The 22,654-nt window shown below is 32.0% G+C and overlaps 1 protein-coding gene and 1 pseudogene across 7 annotated transcripts in view; one reads left to right on the top strand and one right to left on the bottom strand.

Moving 5' to 3' along the window:
* The window catches only part of HERC4 (HECT and RLD domain containing E3 ubiquitin protein ligase 4), a 130,023-nt gene that overhangs the window by 45,546 nt on the left and 61,823 nt on the right, over positions 1 to 22,654 (top strand). For all 7 annotated transcript variants that reach the window (XR_004323983.1, XM_032491506.1, XM_032491503.1 and 4 more), the window contains exons 6-10: positions 81 to 172; positions 7,999 to 8,129; positions 12,793 to 12,953; positions 22,014 to 22,090; positions 22,359 to 22,483. Coding sequence is in view for 6 of the 7 variants with exons in the window: in XM_032491506.1 (XP_032347397.1) it covers positions 81 to 172; positions 7,999 to 8,129; positions 12,793 to 12,953; positions 22,014 to 22,090; positions 22,359 to 22,483 (586 nt within the window). In the remaining variant the exon portion in view is untranslated. The remainder of the gene's footprint in view (positions 1 to 80; positions 173 to 7,998; positions 8,130 to 12,792; positions 12,954 to 22,013; positions 22,091 to 22,358; positions 22,484 to 22,654) is intronic.
* LOC106729172 lies at positions 8,198 to 9,727 on the bottom strand (annotated as a pseudogene).

Genomic DNA, 22,654 nt, shown 5'->3' with positions numbered 1-22,654 from the left:
GTTTGGGAGGCTGTAGAGAAGCATTTTGGAAGGGTTTTAATTTTAAAAATACTGTTAATGTCTCTTGTTGGAATTTTCAGATAGGTATGTTCCTAATTTGCTAAAGTCACTAAGAACTCAGAAAATAGTTTATATTTGTTGTGGAGAAGATCATACTGCTGCACTAACCAAGGTATTGTACTCATAAAACTTCTTTATTATTACTCATGGTAGTTATTTTATGGTTAGTGAATGTTTTCATGATATTTACATTGAAACTTGGATGTTATTGATGTCCAAAAGTGAATTATCTTGAAAAAATGGACAGATTATCTGTTCTCAAAAACAATTTACCTTAATTTTCAACTTTGTTTCATGTTATGAAATGTGAAGTGATCTACTATGAAATGTGATGTTAATATATATTACTGAGTTTATCAGCTTCATGTGAAATACTGCTTAAATAATACTTTGAATTAAATAATTCGTTTTTAGTTTGTTAGGCTTGCTGCGCTTTGTGTATCAATCCTGTTTAAATTGCATAACTTTGCCTAATTTTAATTTAGCTCCCATGTGGCTTATAAATATGGCAGGTAATAGAGGAGACTAAATCCCTCTATTATGCATAGGCCAAGTATTATGCAAGCAGTTATAATGAGCTTGCATCACAGTTTTGTTCCAACTCTGACCTCTCACTTTCTTGAGTATGTACCAGTTCAGTATTAGCACCGTGTCTCTAGCAATTAGAAGTAAGATGAAAATAAAAACATTAAACTAACTGTCACCAGCAAAGTTGCTTATTATAGTCATGTTAATATAAATGAACTGGAAAGTTACTGGCTAAATTAAAAATTAATGTTTTTACTTCTTTTATCTGCATAGTAGATAAAATTGGCAAGAAAAAATTGACTTCTGATCAGATTTATAAAATTCTACACGCTTACTCCCACATTGGGAATTTTAGAATAAGAATTATTCTCATCCTCATCAAATATAGCATACTGAAGATACTTTAACTTTTGTAATTGGTCATAATATTTTAAATTTTTCTTAATTTTGTTACTTCCCTTTGTGTAAGGAAGTTTTACTATACCTGCCAACCTTATTATCATATTTTATTGATTTTTATCATTCAGATTACAAATGCAATCACCAAAGTCTTATTAAATCATGTTGGCCTCATAGCACAGGGCACTATATTCAATATATTGTAGTAACCTATAATTAAAAAGAATATGACAGTGAGTATATGTATGCATATGTATGATTGAAACATGCTGTACACCAGATATTGACACAACATTGTAAACTGAGTATACTTCAATTAAAAAAAAAAGAAACAAAATGGAATAACTTAGCAACAAAAAAAATCATGTTGGCAAGTTAAAAATTTTAGTCATTCTCTTTTGTCATTGGTATTCGGAAGAAATAAGGTTATGTTGAATATAATGGTGAAAAATATTTTGTATAATATCATTCCTTAGGACTAACTTTGTGCTAGACTCACATGTTAATGATTTCAAATGCAGGCTTTCAGATAACCACTCATCTTATTTTCCCAGGATTTCTAACTCTTTATTAAGTTTTTTCTAAAATGCTGATTCTGTTAGCCTTCTGTCTTCCTCTCTCAAAACAGTAGCTGGTGATACTTGTTCACTGGAATTTTTGATGTATGTAATTTTTAACAAAAATCGGATAGTTCTAAATATTTCAAAAGTAAAATATTTTATTTTCCCTTGGTGTAAGTTAGAATATGGTTCTGTCTCAATGTCTTTTGCTTTTCTGGAAGAATTTCTTGCAAATAGATTAGGATTGCTTTATGAAGCAGTTTCCCTGTGCAAAACAAACAAAAATTATATGAGGAAAAATTTTAGAACAAACTTTTAAAAGCAGAATAAATGGAAAAATATGCATGTTAATTGATATGAGGACACTACTGTGTCAAATTTTTTTATAAAAATGTCAATTTTTTCAAGTTTTTTTTTTTTTACAATTCACTCTGCAAATCACATATACATGCACATTTTGACTTATCAATCCGTTAGCAATTTTAAGAATCTATCCAAAAGATAAGAAATTATGTATACACAAAGCCATTTATTGTGGTAGTATTTTAATAACAAAAGAACAGAAGAAATCCAAATGCCCATCAGTAGCAGCCTGGTTAAACAAACTGGGAACTCCACTGTGTGGAGTACCATGACCTGTAGAACAGAATGAGGAAGATCTGTGTTTTATGTTGTGGAGTGATCTTTGGGATATGTTGTTAAAAAGAGTAAGATACAGAATAGTTGCCTTTTGTATAAGAAGAGGTTAAATATAAACATATTACATGTTGTTTATATTTAAAAAGAATTAATATCTAGACCAAATGAACCTTACCTTATAGTTTTGACTTTGGAACCTAGAAACTGTTATACACAATTAAAAACTTGTATATTAAAGTAATTCTTAAAAATTAAAAACAAAAAGATAGGTAGCGGCACTATGGAGAAAAGAATTCTTTTAGTCATTTTAAAATACAATATTTTATTGTATCTCACTAATGGGAAATAGCCTAAAGATAAACCGAATTCAGAAAGAGATCTTAAACTGCGTTCTGTAGTCTTATTGTTAGTAGTAAAATTGATTGTGTTATTTTCAGCATATTGCTTATGGAGTAGGATAGAGCAAATAAGTACTTATTTTACTGTCATTAGAAACTATGCTTTCCATCTTAAGAGAAAACAGATATAAAATGGTAGGAATTAAATTAAAAGTTCCTAGAAGTAACTAAACGTGTGCAATCTGGAAGCAATGAGCATCTCTTGATTGTTGTATACTCTGTACTAAAAGGAACCAGGGCTTCTTGGAGAAGACTGATTCCACATCTGGGGCAAAAAGAAAAAGTATGAAAATATGTTTTGGGCATGTTGTGTTACAGAAAAGGAATGAGTACTATAAGATCATATAAGAAGGACAATTTGAAGGAGCTTTCAGTGGTTAACAAATAATGTCTGAAATAAATGGAAATATACCAAGTATATAAAAATCTGTGATTTCATAATGATACTCCTTTTACCCAAATCAATACAAAGCAAACTTCATTGCTTATCTTTCTAGGTTGCTAGGACAACTCATTTTTCTAAAAATCAGCAAATGAGGAAGAAGCATTTCACCTGCCTCTTATTTGCAAATTGTATTTTAGAGTAACTTAATAGTTGATCAGTTAAGTGCCCTATGGAAGAATTTCAGCTAATGAATCTGGAAGAAATAGTAAGATTAGAAAATCTATCTCCATTTTATCTCCATTTAATTTCTACTCCATAATGAAATAACGGATCTAAGCAAAGATCAACATCAAGCTTAATGGGAATAGATGAGGCTGAAACACATTGACCCACTTACTTATTTTTAACATCACCAATCAGACGTGTACTTTCTGACTTGATATAATAAAATAATCAGAAAAATTTAAACATGACCTCTATATTAAATAATTTTAAAGAAATGAATATTAAAGGAGTCAGCTCATCGAGAGGATTTAACAATTGTACCTATATATTTTTCCAACACAGCAAATATTAAGAAATATTAAGCAAATATGAACAGATCTGAAGACAGAAGTAGCAACACAGTAATAATAGTAGGGGACTTAAATACCTTACTTTCAACAAAGAATAGATTATCCACATGGAAAATCAATAAGGAAATATTTGACTCGAAGTGCATATTATATCAAGTGGACCTAGAAGACATATGCATAAAATTTTATCTGCCAGTAGCAGAATACGCATTCCTTTTAAGCACACAATGGAACATTCTGCAGAAGAGATCATCAAATAAAGTCTTAACGAATATAAGACAATTGAAATCATAACAAATATGTTTTCTAACCACTGTAGTATGAAACTAGGAATCATTAACAGGAAGAAAGCTGGAAAATTCACAAATACATGGAAATTAAAAAGTACACTCCAGAACAATCATTAAGTCAAAGAAGAAATAAAAGGAAAATTAAAAAATATCTTGAGACAAAGGAAAATGGAAACAACATAACAAAACTTACTGGATGCAGCAGAAGCAGCTCTAAGAGGGAACTTTATAGCAATAAACACTTCATTAAGGGAGAAAAAACTAACAGCCTAACTTTATACCTCAGGAAACTAGGGAAAACAGCAAACTAAGCCCACAGCAGAAAGAAGGAGATTACAAAGTTTAGAGCAGAAATAAATGAAATAAGAGACTAGGAAAATTTTAGAAGAAAATAACACAACTAAGAACTGTTTATCTGAAAAGATTTTTTTTTTTTTAATGGACAGATCTTTAGCTAGACTAAGAAAAAAAAACTCAGGAAATGGAGACATTACAACTGATACTGCTGAAATACAAGGTTCATAAGAGACTGTTGTCAACAGTTACTTACCAACAAATTTTATCAAATAACCTAGGTGAAACAGATATATTCCTAGAAGCATACAAACTACCTAAACTGAATCATAAAAAAGCAGAAAATCTGAATATACCTTGATAGAATAAGCAGACTGAATCAGTAATCAAAAGTCTCCCACCAGAGAAAAAAATAATTAACACCAGTCCATATTAAACTCCTATGAAAAACAGAAGTGGAGGGAACATTTCTAAACTTATTTTATGAGGCCAGCATTATCCTGATACCAAAAACACTGCAAGGAAAGAAAATTATAAGCCAGTATCCCTCATAAATATAAATACAAAACTCCTCAATACTAGCAAACTAAATTCAGCAGCACGTTTAAATGATTATATATCCAATGACCAAGTGGGACTTATCCCCAGGATGCAAGGTTGGCTCAGCATTTGCAGATCAGTCAGTGTACAACACCATATTAACAGAATGAAGGATAAAAATCGTATGATCAGCACAATAGTTGCAGGAAAAGCATTTGACAAAATTCAACATCCTTTCATGATAAAAACTCTCAACAACATGAGTATAGAGGGAACATACCTCAACATAATAAAGGTCATCTATGGCAAGCCCACTACTAACATAATACTTAATGGTGAAAAGTTGAAAGATATTCTTCTAAGATCAGAAATAAGACAGGATGCTTGCTCTCACCACTTCTATTCAAGGTAGTACTGGAAATTCTAGCTAGGGCAATTAGGTGAGGAAAAAAACAAAGTATCCAAATTAGAAAGGAAAAAGTAAAATTGTCTCTTGTTTGCAGATGACCTGATATATATAGAAAACCCTAAAGACTCCATGAAAAATCCATTAGAACCAGTAAACAAATAAAGTGAAGTTACAGGATACAAAATTAACATACAAGAATAAGTTGCATTTTTATACGGTAGAAACAAACTCTCTGGAACAGAAATTAAGAAGCAGTCTCGTTTATAATAGCATCAAAAACAATAAAATACTTAGGAATAAAGGTACACTAAACAGATGAAAGACCTGTACACTAAAAACTGTATCAGTGAAAGAAATTGAAGAAGACGGAAGTAAGTGGTAAGATATCTCTTGTTCTTAGAATAGAAGAATTAATATAGTTAAAATGTCTATACTACTCAAAGTGACCTACAGAGTCAATGCCATCCTTATCCAAATTCCAATGGCATTTTCCACAGAAATAGAACAACCTTACAATTTGTATAGAATCACAGAAGACCCAGAATAGGCAGAATAATCTTGAGAAAGAAAAAGTGGAGGCATCACTTTTTCTGATTTTAAATTATATTACAAAGTTACAGTAATTAAAACAGTATGATACTGGCATAAAAACAGACACATGTACCAATCAAACAGACCAGATAGCCCAGAAGTGAACCTATCTTTTTTTTCGTAGTCTAAAGATCTGTCTGTTAAAAAATACATATTTTCAGAAAAACAATTCTTTGTTGTGTTATTTTCTTCTAAAGTTTTCCAAGTCTCTGTTTCATTTATTTCTGCTCTAAGCTTTTTAATCTCCTTCTTTCTGCTAACTTTGGGCTTAGTTTGCAGTTTTCCCTAGCTTCTTGAGGTATAACGTTAGGCTGTTAAGAGTTTTTTTTTTCCCTTAATGGAAGTGTTTATTGCTATAAACTTCCCTCTTAGAGCTGCTTCTGCTGCATCTCGTAAGTTTTGTAATGTGTTTCCATTTTTATTTGTCTCAAGATACTTTTTTAAAAAATTTTTATAAAAGGCAAATATTAACAAGGATATGGAGAATAGGGGGACTCTGTACACTGCTGGTGGGTGGGAAACAGTATAGAGATTTTTCAAAAAATTGCAAATAGAACTACATGTCCCAGCAATCCCACTTTTGAGTGTATATCTGAAGGAAATGAAAACAGGATCTCAAAATGATAACTGTACTCCCATGTTTATTGCAGCATTGTTCATAATAGCCAAGACATTTAAACAACCTCAGTGTCCATTTTAGACAAGTGGATAAGGGAAATGTGATGTGTACATGCATACACACACACGGAATGTTATTCAGCCATAAAAAAGGGAAAATCTTTCCATTTGTGACAACATAAATGACCCCGGATAACATTATGCTAAGTGAAATAAGCCAAAGACAGATACTGTATGGTATCACATATGAAATTGTGAAACAAAATAAATGAAGGAAAAAAAGAAAATAGAAAGTCAAATTCATAGAAACAAAGAGTAGAATGGTAGTTGCCATGATCTAGGGGTGCGGGAAAATGAGATAAAAACTTCTGTTAAAAGATGACTAAGTTCTGAAGATCTAATGTACAGCATGATGACCATATTTAACAGTACTGTATTCTATACTTGAAATACATAGATACTAGGTCTGAAGCATTCTCAACCAAAAAAAGAAAGAAATCTGAGGTGATAGATGTGTTAGTTAACTTGACGGTGGTAGTCATTTCACAGATTATATGTATGTCAAGTCATATACACTTTAAATATGTACAGTGAATAATGAATATGTACAAGTGAATAAGGCCAAAACTAGAAAAAAAAGAAATAAAAATGGACACTTCTGTCCTTTCTATCAAAAAAAGGGAAGTAATGTTTTTTGTAACTATGATAATAGTATTGTGTTACGTATTTTTATCTGTTAGAAATAGATGCCATTAAAGATACATACACATCATAACTCATAAAAAAATACAAATTTAAAAAAATAAAAAAAGATACATACACGTTTATAAATGAAGTGATTTAATGACCGCAGTTTGCTTTAAAGTACTCCAGTACCTTTTTTTTGCTTTAAAATACTTCCAAAAATATCAAACTGTTGCTAGTTCTTGAAACTGAGTGATAGTTATGTATATGTAATCACATTTTATATATATGTATGCGTGTGTGTGTGTGTATATAGGTATATGTCTTTACTTTTGTTCATTTGTTTGAAATCTCCCATGACAAAATTTTAAACAGAAAAATCAATTTTCTTACATAGCAATCTGTATAAGTACTTATTTCCTGCCTTCATCATTTAACAGCATATATTTGTATACATAGCTGTAACTATGAAGAAAAGCAGTTGAATTGAAAAATACTAATCATGCTTGTGTTAAGCTGTCAGGAATTACTTTTTAAGAACATAATCTTTAATCAACTTATGTATTTTTGTAATATCTTGAAGACCGTCTGTATTGTAACTATATACTAAGAATAGCTGTAGTTGTGCACTGTCTTTTTGCAGAGCTACTTTGAAAACTGAAAGTGAATATACCATTTTTAGGTTTTATGAAATTTTATAGTTGTACTTGGTACTCAACAAGGATATAACGATAGTAAAGGGGAATGCAAAAAATAATTATTACTATCTATTTAATTATAACTTCAACTAAATATCTTGCAGTGATGAGAACATAATTAAATACTTTCGAATATGTGAAAATAGTCATTAACCTGGGACTCTTGGGTTTAAGACATTTTACCTTGAAAAGTCAGCTATCATCTGTTAAATTGTGAAGACAATAAGAAGAGAAAATTTGACTCTGTATTAAAAGATTTAACTTATTTTCCTGAAGATTATTTTCTTTTATCAGGCCTTCAAATAACAAAGGGTTTTATCTTTTTTTTAGGAAGGTGGAGTGTTTACTTTTGGAGCTGGAGGGTATGGTCAGTTGGGTCATAACTCTACCAGTCATGAAATAAACCCAAGGAAAGTTTTTGAACTTATGGGAAGCATTGTCACTCAGATTGCTTGTGGAAGGTAAGCTGTTATGTAGAAGAGTATTTTGATCTCTATAATATAATTATTTAGGGTTTTTTAAATACCTGCTATGCCATAAATCCATAGAGAATGGCTTCCAGCGGCTCAGGCTCCTTTCCATTGCTTCTTACAAAGTGTGCTTCTCTCAGTGGAACAAGCTGGTACTTCATTTGAACTTGAGTACCTTTCTCTTTGGCTTCCTTTTTTTTCCTGGTCATTTTCCTTCAATCTTCAGGAAGATTATCTTGGCTTTTAAGAGTGCTTAATATGCTCAATATGTACATTAATTTTCTTTGCAAGAAGAAATCTTGCCCTTAATTTATTTGTTTACTACAGTGCCAGTAGCATGCAGGGTAACATTGTAGACCCTTCAGTTTGTCATGGTAACATTTGTGGGGTATTCCTTTTTGAACAGTGACTATTCCCTTGTGTCTACAGGATCATGTTTCTTAAAGATTTGCATGAATGTGGCTAAAGGAACAACTTAATGTTTTCTAAAAAGCCTAGAGAAGTTATAGGGGTATCTGTACTCTTTCTCTTTGTATTGATCATTTTTTGCAAATTACTGGAACATAGTAGTTCCAGCTGAAAGTTGGGATTTTTTTAATGAATTATGAATCTAATAATCTAAAATAAAAAACATTCTCTCCTAAATGCCTAATTTGCTGCTAAGGGATCATTGGAACAGGAGAAGCATCTTTTATATTGATTATTTTACCTTCCTTTCTTTGAAGCAAATTTATCTGAGGCAAGATATTAATAATGTAAATGCAGTACTGCTTCAATAAAAAATATAAATGCAATACTGTATATTAGCACTAAATAAATATAATTTACTGTATATAACATCAGACTTGAAGGGAAACTATAGATCATTTTTTTCCTTTGCTTTTCTACCTTTTTTTCTTTCTAAAGAATGGAGAAATTGACCAATTAATTACTTAACACAAAAGATTAGTTAGTGGTGAAAGCTGAATTTGGAATACTGGTCTCATGATTCCCAGTTCTTGGGAGTAAATACAAGAGTCAGAGCTTTGAAATTATGCTTCACCTTTGGTGGATTAAATTTTGATGGACTCAGAAGCAAAATATCCTTTGGTTGATTAACTCAATTTTGACCACTTAGCTTAATTTTTTTCCACCTAGTATGTATCTTTATAATATAGTTTAGTTTTCCAATAGTTAATTCAAATACAAAGAATTACACTGTAGGTAGCATTTGGTGACTTTTTTTTTTTTTTGACATCATGCTGTATGATTGATTATCCATATGTGTATAACTATGATTCTTCATTAGTTTTTATTGTTGTGTATTACTCAATTATATGTGTATATAGTTATTTACTCATTCTATTACAGGTGGGCACTTGAGTATTTCTATTTTTTGGCAATTATAAATAATGTTACTCTGAACATTTATTATATTATATATGTAAACTTTAATATTTCTAAAATGTAAACCTGGAATGGAATTTCTGGGTCATAGAGTATGCTTAACTAGAATTTTGCAGGTTAATGTCACCCTATTTACCAGAATGATTATACCAGTATACCTTACCATCAATATTATATAAGAATTCCTGTATCCTTGTCACCATTTGGTATTATTAGACTTTAAAATTTTTGCTAATCTCTTTGATATATTGTGTTACTTAATCATGGCTTTTAATTTGCATTTCCATGATTTAATAGGGATTATGTTGCATCTGTAGATCACTTTTGGAAGTACTGACATCTGAACAATATTAAGTCTTTCAGTCCATGAACGTGGGATGTCTTTCCATTTATTTATGTCTTCTTTAATTTCTTTAGTAATGTTTTGTAGGTTTCATTGTATATCTTTTATGTATTTGCTTTCTGTATGCCTTATACTTTTTTGTTCCTGATTTCTTGCATTACTGTCTTCTTTTGTGTTTATTTTTTTGCAGTGAAATGTTTTAGTTTCCTTCTTACTTCCTTTTCGGTATGTTCTTTAGTGATTTTTATTTTTGTGGTTACCGTGGGGATTACATTTACTATCCTAAAGTTACAACACTCTTAACTCAAATTTAGACCATGTTAACTTCAATAACATACAAAAACTGTTCCTATACAGCTCTGTACCTACCCCCTGTCAGTTATTAGTGTCGCAAGATAACTTTTGTATATATTGTGTGTCCAAAATCATAAATTAATAATTTAATGCTTTAGTCTCTTGAATTCTATAGAAAACAAAATTTAGAGAAAACAAAACAAAATTACAATAATATTACCTTTTATACTCACCGATGTATTTACCTTTACTGAGATCTTTAGTTTTTCATATAGTTTCAAGTTACTGTCTAGTGTCCTTTCATTTTAACCAGAAGACAGCCTTTCAGATAACTCTGAGGAATTGCTCCAGAGAAGCATGGTTTTCAGCATAGTTTTGTATCTTATCAGATTAAACAAGTCAGGTTAAACATTAAACAAGTCAGGGATACATACATTCCTTCAAGATTTCAAGAAAAAAAAAAAACAAAACAAATCAGCATGTACACTGTGAGTTCATATGGCCTTGGCACCTGAGAAGAGAATTTTATCATCAAAGATACACCAGCATTGGCATCCCAGGAGGGAGGCATTTAATCTTTATTTTTAACATGGACATTTCTTTACTTGTGGTCAGTGTGCCCTTTTGTTTAACAATTAAGTCACGTGAACAGTGTATGTTTGAAAAGTCACAAACAGGCTGTTTCAGTTAGCTGAAAACTCAAGTTAACTTATGTGTAAGCCAGAATGACTTCCCTGTATCTCACTCAAGATGTAAAAATTTCTTTTATCTATACATTGAGAAATCATTACAGATGTAATGTAGTAAACGTGAGGGTTCATTCTGTGGGTTTGGACAAATGTATAATGATTTATATCCACCATTATACTATCATAGAGTAATTTCACTGCCCTAAAAATCCCCTGTGTTCCCCTGTCCATCCCCCCACCAACCCTTTGCAATCACTGATTTTTACTCTCATAGCTTTACCTTTTCCAGAATGTCATATAGTTGGAATCACATAATGTATAACCTTCTCAGATTATCTTCTTTCACTAGGTGATATTAACTTATGGTTCCTACATGATTTTTCATGGCTTGATTGCTAATTTCTTTTTAGCACTGAATAATACTGCTTTCTCTGGATGTACCAGTTTGTTTATGCATTCACCTGCTGGACATCTTGGTTGCTTCCAGGGTTTGACAGTTATGAATAAAGCTGCTTATAACATCTATGTGCAAGTTTTTGTGTGGACAGTAGTTTTTAACTCCTTTGAATATATAATGCGGAGCACAGTTGCTGGAATTTATGGTAACGGTATGTTTAGTTTTGTAAGAAACCACTAAACTGCCTTGCAGAGTGGCTGTATTTGCATTCCCAGTTAGTTTTTTTTTTTTTCCCTGAGTGGGCCATACTTTCCAATTTCTTAGCATTCCTTGTGATTTTTTGCTTTTTGAAAACTGGACATTTGAACCTAATAACATGGTAACTCTGTGTGTCAGTTTTTACTTTTGAAGCTGTGTGCTTAAGTGCATAAAATTTAAATTTCATCTCTTTTTGGTGAATTAAACCTTTTGTCATTGTGATGGTGATCCTCTAGATCTCTAGTAACATTCGTTATTTCCTTAAAGTCTGTTTTATCTGATGTGAATAGTGGTACACCTGCTTTAAATATATTTTTACTTATTTATTTATATATATATTTTCAATCTCTGTCTTTTAAGTCGACCATTATGTCCCTTTTGTTTGGTTTTTTTATAGTTACTAGTATATTTGGGTTTAAACCTGCCATTGTGTTTTGTACTGTTTGTGCTACTACCTGTTTTCATTTTCTTCCTTTTCTTTTTTGCCTTTCTTTAGATTGATAATTTTTTAAGTCAGTTTTATTCCCTCTACTCCTTTGGAAATTTGGAAACTTAAAATTGTTACTCTAGAAATAACAACATTAATCTTTAATTTATATTAATACTTTTTCCCTTCCTCCAGGAGTTAAGAGCTCCATTTACCTTTCCCAACTTTTCATTCTGTATATATTTTTAAACGCCACAAGAACATTGTTTTATATAGTCAGTATACCTTTAGAAATACATCTACATACATTTACTACCTTTTTTTCCCTCTTCATTTTTCCAAGTAGTATCATTTTCCTTTTATCTGACCACCCCCTGGAATTTTCTTTAAGTAGATCTGTAGGTGGCAGACTCTTGTCTTTCACCTTTCCTTTAGAAAGGAAATACTGTTTTATCATGCATTTTTATATACTCAGTTCTTATCCTAAAACGTTTGAGTGATGACCAGAACCTGACAGAGAGGGAAGTGGGTGGAGAACTTGATTGGACAGCTAGATGCTACTTACAGAGCTGAATTGTCTATTGTAATCGTCTGTCTATTCCAGTATAGCTCTGAGCCTTTTAAAGCTTGATCTTCTTGGGAATTTTCTAGACTGTGCTTATACAATCTGCCTGTGCGATACAGAATTCATTCAGTACAGAGGAAGGCTATTAATAAACAATGTGTACAGAAAATTTTAGAATTGTAATGGTTTTATTTCTTTTTGAAGACAAAAATTATATAGGTAATATTTGCTATGCTTTTCTAAATGTAAATTAAAAGTAACCTTAAGTCTGAGATTTTCTATCATTTTACTCTAGGCAGCACACTTCTGCTTTTGTTCCTTCATCAGGACGAATTTATTCTTTTGGACTTGGTGGTAATGGACAACTAGGAACGGGCTCAACAAGCAACAGAAAAAGTCCTTTCACTGTGAAAGGAAATTGGTTTCCATATAATGTGCAATGTCCTCCAGATTTTGGTAAGTTCTTTTATATTAAATCTTTGCTACAAACATTAAAGTTACTGTTAAAACATTGCTCTTAAGAGATAAACTTTTCTATGTTTAAAATGAAAGAATTTCAAGCTGCATTGTTCAGTGAAAATAGCAAGTAATGAAACACCGCTTGTGGTTGCTTAGTTTGTTTGTGTTTGCTTATACATGCATAAGGAAACTCAGGATAAATAAAATAATGAAAATGATTTCAGACGGTTGGGCATTTTGGGAACTGGATGGTTGCTAGATACCAGTGGGAAGGAAGTGTGTCTTTTTTTTTTTTTTTTTTAAATTATGGTACAATACACCTAACAAAATTTATGAACTTAACCATTTTTTAGGTACATAGTTCAGTAGTGTTAAGTACATTCGCATTGTTGTGCACCTAACCTCCAGAGCTCTTTTCATCTTGAAAAACTAAAACTCTATGTTCATTAAACAACGGGTCTCCCTTCACTCTTCCCACTAGCTGGCAACCATGCTACAGTGTTTCTGTGAATTTGACTTCACTCTAAGTACCTTATAAGTGGAATCGTACAGTATTGGTCTTTTTTATGATTGGCTTATTTATAAACTTAGCATAATGTCCTTAAGGTTCATCCATGTTACAGTAGGTGTACTTTTATCCCACATTTTGTTTATCTGTGAATTGCTGGTGGACATTTGCATTGTTTCTACCTTTTAACTATTGTGAGTAATGCTGTTATAAACATGGGTATTTGGCAGATATCTCTTCAGGACCCTGCTTTCAATTCTTTTGGGCATATATGAGACTTTAAAATTGTATAACATTTTCTAATTTTTTGAAATTTAAGCCATATGAATATATTAACTATTCAAAATATTAAAAATTTTAAAAATACTTTTAATATTTATATTGCTTTAGCCAAATGTATAATTTATCTATTTTTCTTTTCTGTTATTCTTTCAATAGATCTGATTATTTTTTCATTGATATTTACTAATTAAATTCAAACTGTTATTTAAGCAGTTTGAAGTATTAAGATGCTATTTTCTCATTTACTTCTTAAATATACTGCAACCAAAATGTACTTTTAAAAATATTTCCTTTACCATCCTAAACTATTCCTTAGAATTGTTTTCTTGTTTATTTTTATCTGTTTGATTTTCTTTGGGATTTTTCTGAATTATGGAACTTGAGTTGAAACTGCATTCAGTGATGCACATACTATGAAGGTTGACATTTGAAAAGCTCTATAACTTTTTATTATGAATAACCTTGAAGTTTTTGTTTTTTGGGGTTTTTTTTTGGTAGCTGAAAGACTGTCTTGAATTAATACTTAATATTTAGCAAAATTCAGGATATGGCACTTTTTTTTTTTCTTGTTTTTGGTTTGATTTTGTGTTATGGCTTCATTTTCTTCCAGTTACCCTTAGGTTTGGAACCTGCATTTATTTTAGTAGTATTGTTCTTTTTCTTGTGTCTTCAGGAGCATGTTGGTGTTTCATCATATCAGTTTCTTCCACAAGGCACTGTTAATAACTTAACAAAGATATTTTGTAGTTTAAGTCAGCATGGATATTGTAAGGAATTGTGTATTTCTGTTTATAAAGTTTAGTCACTTAGGGATACATTTTGTCACTCTTGAAACTGTATACCTTGAGATTATTTTCATTAAAGGGGAGAAAGGAAATGGAGTTTTAAAATTAGCAATTTTGCTACAATTTAGTTTCATTAAAAAATTGTTGATTCACAGTAGCCAAAAGGTGTAAACAACTCAAGTGTCCATCAACAGATGAATGGATAGAAAAATGTGGTGTACATACATATATTTGAATACTCAGCCATGAGAAGGAATGAAATTTTGATACGTGCTTTAACATGGAAAATCTTTGAAAACATTATGCTAAGTGAAAGAAGCCTGACGCAAAAGGACAATTATTGTATGATTCCTCTTATATGAGATACCTAGAACAAATTTATAGAAGCAAAAAACACTGGTTACCAGGGATTGGAGGGAGTAGAGAATGAGAAGTTGTTTAATGGGTATGAAGTTTTTGTTTGGGATGATAAAATGTTCTGGAGACAAATAACGGTGGTAGTTTGCACAACATTGTGAATTTACTTAATGTCATGAATTGTCACTTTGAAGTGGTTAAAACAGTAAATTCTATGTTATGTATGTTTTACTACAATTTTATATATATAATACATATAATGGTTGATAATTATTTTGTTCCACACTAAAGCTGTGTAGGATAGGAAATAGTTAAATGTGAATTTAATTTACTCAGCCCCTCTCAAAGTTAAGCCCATAGCCTCCACCATAAATCACATTGTTAGTATAAACTATCTGGTGTGTCCTCAAGGCCACAGGTAAACAAAGACAGTCTTAACGGATATTCCAAAGACTTTGAGATTATCTTCTTGGAGCTGGGCAAAGGTCAAACCTTTCTTTAGAATGTGTAAAGTTTGAACAACTGGAATGCTGTAACAAAATATCATAAACTGAGTGGCTTGAACAACACAAATTTATTGACACTCAGTTCTGGAGGCTAGAAGTCCAAGATCAAGGTGTTGGCAGGGTTGTTTCCTTCTGAGGGTTATAAGAGAGAATCTGTTCCATATGTCTCCTAGCTTTTGGTGGTTTGCTGGCAATCTTCGATATTCCTTGGCTAGTAGGTCTCCTTCATCCTTACATGGTATACTCTTTGAGCATATCTCTGTCCAAATTTTACCCTTTTGTAAAGACACCAGTCATTTTGTATTAATAGGCCACCCTACTCAAGTGTAACTTCAGCTTAAGTAATTAACATCTGCAGTGACCCTGTTTCTGAGAAAGATCACTTTCTGACGTATTAGGGATAAGGACTTCAACATATGAATTTTGGGGGAACACAGTTCATCTCATGACAATGTCCTAGACCTGATGAGTTAATCTTTTTCTACACCAGAGGCATCATAGACATTAGCTCCATAAGTACAGCCAATTTTGTTTCTTAAAATGACTTGCCATATCTAATTCAATAAACATCATTCTCAAATACATTCCAGGAAAGTCTTTGATTGCATAATTGATTTGTTCAATCAATTATGAAACAGGTGCAGACTAGTAAGACCTTCTGAGGTCTCTAAGAGAATCACAGTAGACTCTGAGATGTGGGTTTAATTAGAAGCCTACCTCTTAGGCCAGAGCTATATTAGATAAGCTCATAAGCCTCTTTCGCAGAAAGATTGGGCCCCTCATTCTGTTTCATCTTGCTGTGCCCTGGGTGGTAGTCCGTTAAGAACTCTTTGTCCTTTGGTTATAGTCCTTTAGGCCCCCTTGAACATAAGTTCCCTCTGGTCAGGTGACCTAGAGGTGTTCTGATGGCTGCTGCAAAAATCTGGACCCCAGATGAAAGTGTAGCTCCTTTTGGGAGATACTGGCAAGCTGAAGTGAGAAATGTTTTTTACCGTTTCATTTTAGCTTACCAAAGCAGAGTTTACGAAATTGAGGTGAATTAGATAACTCTGGAAGAAGGAGAAATATCCAGAAAACAGAACATTAAAACAAAGTTAAACATTATGGATCTTCAATTTTCAGTTTCATAAAGCTGCTTATCAACTTAAAAAAAAAAATGAGAAATTCGACTGCAGTCCGCTGGTGTCTTCTGAAGTTATCTAAGCCCATGTCTCCTCAGAAGCCTGTACCCTAGTATCTCTTCTTTGAAGTATATGTGGTTTCAAGTACCTTGTACAGTCATTTTCACAGGGCTCTGAGACTGTTCTCCTTTATTGAAAATACAAAATCTGGCCTATAGCTTATAGGAGAACCTTCAGATAAGCATCAGAGTAAAACAGAAACTATCAGTAGATGACAGAGGCTTAAAATAACTGTGGCTAATTTATTACTGATAATTGTCAGGTGGAAAGATATATAATAATAAATACAGCTGACAAGGAAATTTGATTGTTTCTGTGACATGCAGAACACATGTTACAGACATACCTTGGAGATATTGCAAGTTTGATTCCAGACCACCACAATAAAGCTCATTAGATGAGTTTTTTCGTTTCCTGGTACATATAAATGTAAGGGTTATGTTTATACTATACTGTAGTCCATTAAGTGTGCAGTAGCACTATTTCTTTTTTTTTTTAAAACAATGTATATATCTTTCTAAAAAATATTGCTAAAAAATGCTAACCACCATCTGACAACACACGGTTGCCATAAACCTTCAAAACTGCAGTATCTGCGAAGCACAATAAGCGAGGTATGCCTCTATTCCAAAAGCCTTTTAGACAAGAATGTTTCTAAAGATGATGATTAAGCCTGCTCTCAAAGAAATCAATGATTCTTACATCTGATTTATAAATATGAGTGAATATACCTTTTTATAGATGAAAAAATCTTGAGATATAACATGATAATCCGGAGATTAGTGTTCCAGGAATGACACCATAATATCAAGTAAAGAGTTTCATTAAGTTAGAGATCAGGTTTAGACATCTGTATTTTTATAAAACCCCATTTGAAAACCACTGGCCTAGAAGATAGTAGATGTGAATTAAAGCAGTAAGACTGTACCAGAAAACATGTAAAATAACAACTCAGTAATAAATTAGGATTGACATCACTGTACCACCAGAACTTTGATAAATATAGGAGAGCTTTACAGCTGTTTTGTAAGAGTTTTGAATAGTGTTTACCTTCGTACTTAAACATGTAGAAAGCAAGAACATTGATGAATATCCAGGAGCTTTACATAAATAATTTTTGCAATGTTTTATTAATTACATTTTACCATATTAATTTAACCTAGAGAAGGTTGAATATCTTCTGATTTGACAACTCTTCCCATGCAGCTTTTATAATAGTAACACATCAAACAAACTGATTATTTTCAGCATCTGTTCTTATATGTTGAAAGAATAAATCTTTGTGATTCTCCACATCCTCTTTGGGAAATCTCAAAGATATTTCACTAACACGTAAAAGATATCTTGAGAGTTTTATTTTTCTATGTTTAGGATCTAATGTGGGAAAGTATGTTAGATTGCCACGGCTGCCATAACAAAATACCACAAACTGGTTGGCTTAAACAACAGAAATTTATTTTCTCACAGTTCTGGAAGCTGAAAGCCCGAGATCACAGTGTCAGCAGATTTGGTTTCTTCTGAACCATCTTTCCTTGGCTTGCAGTTAGCTACCTTCTTGCTGTGTCCTTACATGGCCTTTTCTCTTGATGTGTGCATTGCTGGTGTCTCTTCCTATTCTTAAAGGGGCCCTAGGCATATTGGATCAGGGCCACACCCTACAGCCTAATTTTACTTTAATCACCTTTCTAAAGGCTCTGTCTCCAAATACAGTCATATTCTGAGGTACTGGGGCTTACAGCTTCAACATACAGATTTTGTGGAGACACAGTTAAGCTTGTAACAGGAAGAGAAAAATCAAAGTTGTGAGAGGAGGTTGGAATACTTTATTAAAAGATATAGTCATTGATACTTGAGAAATACTACTTAGTTACCCATTTTACCTAAGTGACAGTAAAACATTTCAAAATAAATGTAAATGGTAATGTGATTGAAAAGAACTTTAGTTAGTTCATAAGTGAGGAGTCTTTGTTCTTTTTTCTCCCTTAAATTATGAAAGATAAGGAGGGGGAGGGTATAGCTCAAGCTGTAGAGCACATGCTTAGCATGCAGGAGGTCCTGTGTTCAATCCCCAGTACCTCCTCTAAAAATAAATAAGTAAATAAACCTAATTACCTCCCCTCACCAAAAAAAAAAAAAAAAAAAAATTAAAAAATAAAGACAGACAATAAACATGAACATAAAGCATAGAAAATTATTCTAGTAAGATGGAATTTTCACTCTGGCAGATTTCACAAAAAGTAACAAATAACATTTTACATTACAGGTGAAAGCACAGGGAGCACACTCTTTAAAACTGAGTGAACTTTGCTAAGATTTTAACACATTTTATAGCTTCTTTCAGAGTCAAGTATAAACCAAGGAAGATACAATTTACTTACCGTGTTGTGTCTTATTTATGCTCTTTCATATTGTGGAACAAACTGACAGTTGCTCAAGGACAGTGGTGGTGTTTCAGAGGGTTCATGAGGTCAAAGTGACTTTCATATTAATGCTGAGATGTTATGTATGTTAACATGGAGTGCATTTGTTATTGCTCATCTTCAAATAAATCAATGAATGTTTTTTAAATTTTTTGCTTTTAAATTCTAAAATGGTATGTATTAGTGCTTTTAAACCCTTTGTTGTCCTGAATAAGTTCTAAGTGTGTAAAGGGATCTAGAGACCATCAAAAACTACTCCTTTTCCTTGAGAACCAAGAGCACATACATAGTTGTATCTCTGTCAGTCTTATTCTTAAATACAAGTATGATTTACAGAATTGTAAATTGCTCAAAGACACATTTAGGTAGAGATATTCCTAAATGGTGCTCTCATCAAGACTCAGTAAATGGGACAGGTTGAGGGAGGTGGCCTATTTCAAAGTCTTCACAATTTTTCCTGACAATGTATTTTGTAGAGAGTAAGAGAAAGTGAACTAGCCCTCCTATATATGACAACTTATATTATAAAACTTTAACAGTTAAATCAGATTATTGGTATATGCATAGACATTAGGGTCATTATAACTTAATAGAGATCCAGGGTAAAAATCCCTGTATTGGCAGTGTATATAGGTTTTGTTTCAAATTTAAACTCCATTTGATTGACAGTGGCTCTTGGAGTTATATGTTGAGAAGAACTTTGAGAAAACTTTTGGGATAGAAAAGGGTGCCAGAGTTGTTTAGTGTTGTGTTATAAGGTGGAAGAGGGATAGTGCCTTTTTATAACTTTAAAACAAGGCATCACTAATATGTGCATAAGAGGAAAGAATTACTCAACAAATGAAAATTGGAAGGAGAAGGTCAGTTTAGATCCTAACCTAACAGTATCACTAAAAGAAGTTATAGATGGATTAAAGAGTTAAATGTAAAAAAAAATTCTTACAAGAGTGTAATTCTATGATTTGAGGATGAGAGAAACCTTTCTCAGCATGAAAGTTTCATAGCAATGAAAGTCAAAAAGAATGAGATAAATACATTTGATTTAATGGAAAAAGAAAAATGAGTCAGAATTAAATAATTATTTAGGAAGAATATTTATATTGAATATAACCTGATGTTAGTAGTAGGCTGAATATCCAAAGTGCTCATACATATTGGTGAGAAAAACAGTAAAACACCTAATAAGTAAATAAGACAAACATTTAGACATGTAATAGATAAAGGAAATTAATGGAAATTCTCAATGAGGAAATCCATGTTACTTAAAAAACATGTAAAAATTATTGTCAAAGAAATGCAGATCCAAAAAGCAAAGTGATAGTAAGTAGAAAAGATCAAGCATTAATCTTTCCTATTACAGGATAATGAACTATGTAGTAGATAGGGGTAAGCTAATGGTCCAACTACCAGATGACGAAGTAATGTTAGCATATCATGTTTCAACCCACAGTGAATTAACGGGTCTAAGTATTGGGCATCAGTGGTTACTAACAACACAAAAAAGGAACTCAACTACGTATTTAATGCTTCCTGATGGAAGAACAACCCCTTTCACCACCATGTAATAGTTTTGTCAAAATAATTGACTAATCTAACGAAAGCCTCTTTAGATCCAGCTACCAATTTACAGGAAATACAGAAGATCAAGAAAATGTTAGGAGAAACCTCGAGGATACAATCAGCAAAATCCAGTCTACAGAAAGCTATGTAGGACAAATGACTAGGTTTCACAGACTTTTTTAGAGTAGTAATTAAAAGGAAATTAAGGAAAACAATTTTTGGTGCCTTACTCACAGCCCACAGAAATTCATTCATGTACTGTAGATTAGTCATTCATCTACCTGATGCTTATTTAAATTTTAAGAGGGCAAAATCACATTTTAGGAACAAATTAATAACATCCTGCTAAATCTTAAGGAAGTACACGATTTCAAGTAGACTTGTGAGAATGATGTAGAGAAAAGATTTTAAGGTGAATGATTGGTTTAATATTTTAGATTTACCCTTTTACTGTTTGACCTTGGAGCATTCTTGTTGTGGAAAATTTGGTTATATTAATGTTCTGGTCTCTGAAGCTCTTAGTATTTCCTAAGCTCGTTAATTTTTTTTTATATTATTAAATATTTACTGAGTTCTTTTGCAAATAAAAATTGTGCTTGGTAGTAGGGAATGATCAAGGAAATTAAGATGTGGTCCCTTCCTTAAGAATTTATACTTTTGTAGCAGTAATGGTGACAAATAATACAAGGTGAAGAATTAGTCACCTAAAGAGTAGAGGGTCAGGAGTAGGGTGACAGAAATGGGTTATATTTGGAAACAACTAGCCTTAAGTTACAGTGTGGAGCTTTGGTGTTTTGTTATGTGGTACCTCTGAATACTAGCCCAACAGTATTTTTGAGGCACAGAGGCAAAGAAAAAGGAAGAGGCTTTGAATAGCTTTTTGGAAAGGTATCTTTGAGTATTTTCTACTAAATTTGCTTACTAATTTTTGTATTTTTGGACCTGATTTGGGTGTTATTGATAAATATTGATAAAGGTGTGTGTGTCATCTTTTGCACAGCTGTATTGAAAAAGAAGGTAATTTTGCATTATGAATTTTGTATTATTCAAAAAGATTTAACATATGCTTGTCATTCTTTTAAAAAATGAATATTCTGAATTTTTATTTTCTTTTGAGCTGTCTTTTACACTTTCATTCAGTTTTTACATCATCTTCAGTTTAGGATATATTGAGATGATAAAGATATGGACTAGAAAATGGATTTTTTTGTGTCTGCAGGCCAAAAGAAAGACTTGTAAAAACTTAACCAGATGTGCTTGTAGAATCATTTAATTTTCGTCACTCTGTCAGTCTCATCTCCATAGCAATCAGAACATCCCAAGTCATTTTATGTCATTGAGCACATGACTGGGAGGTCTAATAAAGTTAGAGGAGTAAAAGAAAATCCAGGAGCATACTTGATGCTCTGATAAATGCATATAAATCTTGAATTTTTTTTCATTTTATTTTTATTACAGATTCTGAAGAATATTTCTGTGTAAAAAGAATTTTCTCAGGTGGAGATCAAAGCTTTTCACATTACTCGAATCTCCAGGTAATAGTAATCATATAAATAATTACTAAGCTCAAATAAGAATTGAATTTTTTAAAACCATATTAATGCTCTTTATATGTTACAAAGTAATTGCCTTGATTTTTTCTCGTGGACAGAACTTTTCTGATCCATTTGATTAGTTTTTGTTTCAGGTGTCTAGTAGAGATTAAATTCTGTTGGAAAAATACTGAATACATAGTGGAAGTGTACCTTGCTGTAAGTTAGGTATATCTCTTTCCTCTGACTAATCTACTTATGTAACATTTAGAACTGTAGGCCACCAGATGACTTTAGATGTCCTGATCCTTCAAAGCAAATCTGGACTGTGAATGAAGCCCTAATTCAAAAATGGCTGAGCTACCCCTCTGGAAGATTTCCTGTAGAGATAGCCAAGTAAGAAAAGTATTTTGTCTGTACTAAGACAAACATAATCTCTCAAGTCCTCAATGGTAGAGGAACTGTACTTGGAGTTTTTATTTAAATAAGTATTTCATTAAATATCACTTACTGAATGGTTTATATACAAAAGTTTAAATGTCTAGAATTTCTATAATAATGAATATT

Source organism: Camelus ferus, chromosome 11 (assembly GCF_009834535.1).
Source record: "Camelus ferus isolate YT-003-E chromosome 11, BCGSAC_Cfer_1.0, whole genome shotgun sequence".
NCBI classification, from domain to species: domain Eukaryota; kingdom Metazoa; phylum Chordata; class Mammalia; order Artiodactyla; family Camelidae; genus Camelus; species Camelus ferus.
This window is presented reverse-complemented; position numbering and strand designations above follow the sequence as displayed.